This window comes from Equus asinus, chromosome 22 (assembly GCF_041296235.1).
Source record: "Equus asinus isolate D_3611 breed Donkey chromosome 22, EquAss-T2T_v2, whole genome shotgun sequence".
Classification (NCBI taxonomy): domain Eukaryota; kingdom Metazoa; phylum Chordata; class Mammalia; order Perissodactyla; family Equidae; genus Equus; species Equus asinus.
In genome coordinates this window covers 57,219,859-57,224,523 of record NC_091811.1, presented here as the reverse complement: position 1 = coordinate 57,224,523, position 4,665 = coordinate 57,219,859, and the positions used below count along the sequence as shown (strand labels likewise).

The window sequence follows — 4,665 nt, the reverse complement described above, 5'->3', positions numbered from 1 at the left end:
GATGTATTTTCCCTGCAGACATAAATTTGGGAATCATCAGCCTATTTGACGTCATCTTATTTCTGATAATCTCCTAGAGAGAGAGCAGAGTGAAAAAACAATTGCCTAGAAGAGATTTCAGGTGCAACAAAATCCATAGAGATTAGAAAAGAAAAAGGAGCCAGGAGGGAAAATGGAAAAGAATAGACAAAATGGTAGGAAGAAATTCAGGAAAATGTGAGGTACTGGAAACTAAGCTGTAAAGACTTTCATAAATTAGCAGTTTAGTCTTACATGCAGCAGAGAATTACAGTTAAATGTGGACTCAATTGTGTTTAATGATTGAAACAAGAGGGAGGCTAGAGGTGACCTTGGCCAGAGTAGTTTAAATGGTGCAAAAATCAGATGAGTTGATGTATAAATGGTTAATAAGACATCGGAGATAATTATCAAGTAAGTGAAATTTAAGTGAAAATGCAAAAGCATATTTAAGAAATGGCTAAACCTTCTTAAACCTGATGTTGCTAAATGTCAATTACACTGAAGTGATTGAGTGTATTTCAAACTAAAACAAGGGTGACCAAAAACAAAAAAATCAGAGGTATGGCTCTTCTGCTCTTAAACATACTCTAAATATTCCCTAACTTCTCAGTAATAAATTTTGAATCTAACTCATTACTATACAATACATACAAGGAGTGGAAATATGTCATTGTCAAATGTGTTTAGAAAGAAATAATGTGAACTCAGTTTAGGATTTTAATATCAAAAATCTGCTCTTAATGAGAACCCTTGGATGGGGAAAGAGCTCTCAAGATCTAGAGAATATGAAACTGTAGAAGCCAGTTAGAGTGTGCAAGGTTTTCACTGTCAAAGGAATCTAAAAGGAAATTAATTAATCAGATGATAGTTTCAGACTTCTGCTTGCAAGTTGGGAGAAATTCTTTTTAGTACAAGCACATCCTAGGGAGCCTGAAAATATATAACATAGATTCTGTATTCTAATAGTAGGAGGAAAATATAGCCAAAGATAAATACTGCAAATATAAAATACATACATTTGAAATAAATTTCTATGGAGAAGATCTCAAAAAGTTTGGACTATAACACATTTAAATGAATCTTTAAGAAAATATATCCAGTAAAAATTTCCTAAACACACCTCAGAGAAGCTGGACTGGATAAGCTGAAACAGGATAAGCTATGTGATAGGTATTCATTGTGAGTTTAACAAGTAATACACACATAAACTTTAATGCTAGGATTTTCTTAACAAAGACTATTGTTAGTATTTTTTAGGGACTTCCTTTCTAGAAAGATGTCTGGAGATAGGAAGTTGGGGGAAGATAGAATGGTCGATCCAAAAACAACTTATTCAAAGAGAACATTCGTTTTCAAAATGTTTATAATACGTTGAAATGACACCAATTATGGCTAAATTATATTTACTGGAAGCAGCAGGATGCAATATGTGATTTAAATATGAATAGTCGGTTTGTGTGACACAAAGAGGTGATCAAACATTGTCATGTATTATGAGCTTGCTTCTCCACTAACCAGCTGTAGAGGACTCTCTCTCAGATTCACTTCTCCTGAGGATGGAAGATGGCCAGGACTCTAGAGCTCCTCATATAAGTCTTCCTTATTGTTTCAAGCAGAGTGAGCAAGAGATAGTCATCCAGGATGAAAAACCAAACCACACTAACAACCTTCATCTTGCTGGGACTGACAGATGACACTCAACTGAAAACTTTGCTTTTTATCTTTCTATTTCTTTCCTACATGTTGAGCGTATCTGGAAACCTAACCATCATCACCCTCACTCTGATTGATTCTCATCTTAAAACACCTATGTATATTTTCCTTCAAAATTTATCCTTCTTAGAAATTTTATTCACAACTGCTTGCATTCCCAGGTTCTTGTACAGCATATCATCTGGGGACAAGTCCATTACCTATAATGCCTGTGCCGGTCAGCTGTTGTTTACAGACCTCTTTGGAGTAACAGAGTTTTTTCTCCTAGCCGTCATGTCCTATGATCGCTATGTGGCCATCTGCAAACCACTGCATTACATGACCATCATGAACAGCAGAGTCTGCAAGAACTTCATCCTCTTCTGTTGGGTAGCAGCACTGATGATCATTCTCCCACCAATTAGTCTGGGTTTGGACCTGGAATTCTGTGATTCGAATGTCATTGATCATTTTTACTGTGATGCATCTCCTATCCTGAAGATCGCGTGCTCAGACACATGGCTGATAGAACAGATGGTTATGGCCTGTGCTGTGCTGACCTTCATCAGCACTCTCGTGTGTGTGGTTCTTTCCTACATTTTGATAATCAGGACTATTCTAAGGTTTCCCTCTGCCCAGCAAAGGAAAAAGGCCTTTTCCACTTGTTCTTCTCACATGATTGTTGTTTCCTTGACTTATGGTAGTTGCATCTTCATTTATGTCAAACCTTCAGCCAAGGATGAGGTAGCTATTAATAAAGGGATTTCACTCCTTCTCACTTCTATTTCACCGATGTTGAATCCTTTTATTTACACACTGAGAAACAAGCAAGTGAAGCAAGCTTTTCATGACTCAATTAAAAAAATTGTATTTCTCTCGAAGATGTAAAAGAAAATGGGGTCAATAAATCCAATTAAAAGGAAGAAGAAATAGGCACAAAACCTGAACTCTGACTAGTCCATTTTTGTACTCCATTAAAACTAAACCTGAGGATGTTTACTCTTACTATCTGGCAGAAATTGCTGTTCACCAAACATGTTGTTTGTTATTCTTGGAAACATAGTAGACTACATTTTTCTGCCATATTTCTACATTGTTAGGTGTCACTATGTAGCCTATGTCATAGCTAACAGAATGGGTGTGGAAGTGAAGTGCGGCACTCCTAGACCTGGCCTATCAAAATATCTATATGTGATCCACCATCTCTTTTCCCCACCTACCAGCCAGATGCTCATGTTTAAATGACTTTGTAAGCTTCACGTTGATGATGAATGAACTTGGTTTTCCATTTCACCTATAGTCTTCACCCAAAGGACAGGCAATCACAGCACGCTTGGTAATGCTTCTCTTCAGCTCCATGTCCAGGCAATTGTCACAAGATTTGATAGGTAAAGTATCATGGAGCTATCCCTGCCACTTAGTAAGGGGACTACATTCACACTTAGCTGTAATTTGGCTACACAGGTGAAATCATGACCCACCATAAAGTATCGTTAGAAGTGCATATGTTAAATTTAATAATATGGATATCATGTGTTGACTATTGGCCTCCTTCTCCTCAGACATCCATACATTCAACTCTGGCCCAGCACAACCACATGAGGAAAAATAGTGTTAAAAACAACACATACGGGGCTGGCCCACTGGCCAAGTGCTTAAGCTTGCACACTCCGCTTCAGCAGTCCAGGGTTTTGCTGGCTCAGATTCTGGGCGCAGACATGGCATGACTCAGCAGGCCATACCGAGGTGGCATCCCACATAGCACAAACAGAAGCACCTACAAGCAGAATATACAGCTATGTACTGGGGGGATTTGGGGAGAAGAAGAAGGAAAAAAGAACACTGGCAGGCCTGGCCCATGGCTGGGTGGTTAAGTTCACACACTCCGTGTCTGCGGCCCGGGATTTTGCTGGTTTGGATCCTGGGCGCAGACATGGCACCGCTCCTCAAGCCAAGCTGAGGCAGCGTCCACATGCCACAACTAGAAGTACTCACAACTAAAATATTTACAACTATGAACTGGGGGGATTTGGGGAGAAAAAGCAGAAAAAAAAAAGAGGATTGGCAACAGATATTAGTTCAGGTGCCAATCTTTAAAAAAAAAACAACACACATACAAAGTTGTAAAGTAGCAATACCACCTACCCCTCTATCACATCTCCTGGTCCTATAAACCTTTCCAGTGAAGGGCCTGTATTACTGTCTCTCATATTCACTGTGAGCAGGCAATTATTTAAATAAAATTCCAGGGTTTCAACATTTGCCAGCCACTTCTTTTGAATAACCAGTGGTTAAATCGCCCTTTCCAATTTTTGATGAGTCCCCTGCGTAGAGAGCGTTATAGAATATTATATGTCTATGCAACATTTTATTTTTCTTGACTCTTTATGTACATTAGTAGAAGTAAAGTATGTAACTTTATCAGGAGAAATATATTCAAGATACCCTCAAGGGTTTGTACAAGTAGATGTTGGTCCCTCAGTCAATCTCTTTCAGATCTCGTGAGCTTAAGTGAGGGAGTAATTTAGCCCCCTGAACAAAAATTTGCCATTCTAAATCACAATCGTCACTGCCTTTGAATTCTTGCAGGCTAGGATAAATTGAATAAATCTAAATGAACATTTTAAGATATGCGTGTGGAGCTAAAGTGGCTTTCTCACACTCTATAATTGATATTTCACTATTAATTCTTCACTGACATCCTAACAGCTGATCTTTATTCATTGCATTCAACATTCATTGCAGTATTATGCACAATAGGCAAGATATGGAAACAGCTTTTATTCAATATATGCAGTTACTTCCAATCCTGTCTTTTCACTTCTCCCCTTTGACGGAATCTTTTTTTTTCATCATGGATATTTTTATCCCAGGAGATAACTGAGATAGCACTCAAGTACAGATTCTTGAATGATTTTTTAACTTTCTGAGAATAAATTGATAAAAGGTGCC

The 4,665-nt window shown here is 38.1% G+C and overlaps 1 protein-coding gene across 1 annotated transcript; it reads left to right on the top strand.

Annotated features, from left to right (window-relative positions):
- Positions 1-1,662: 1,662 nt before the first annotated feature.
- On the top strand, positions 1,663-2,601 carry LOC106822810 (olfactory receptor 6C2-like). Its single transcript, XM_014828183.1, has one exon. It carries the CDS (start codon positions 1,663-1,665, stop codon positions 2,599-2,601), a length of 939 nt encoding a protein of 312 aa, XP_014683669.1.
- Positions 2,602-4,665: the final 2,064 nt, after the last annotated feature.

Bases quoted from the DNA above. Each gene is read 5' to 3' on its own strand.
- LOC106822810 (XM_014828183.1), top strand. From the start codon at position 1,663: ATGAAAAACCAAACCACACTAACAACCTTCATCTTGCTGGGACTGACA.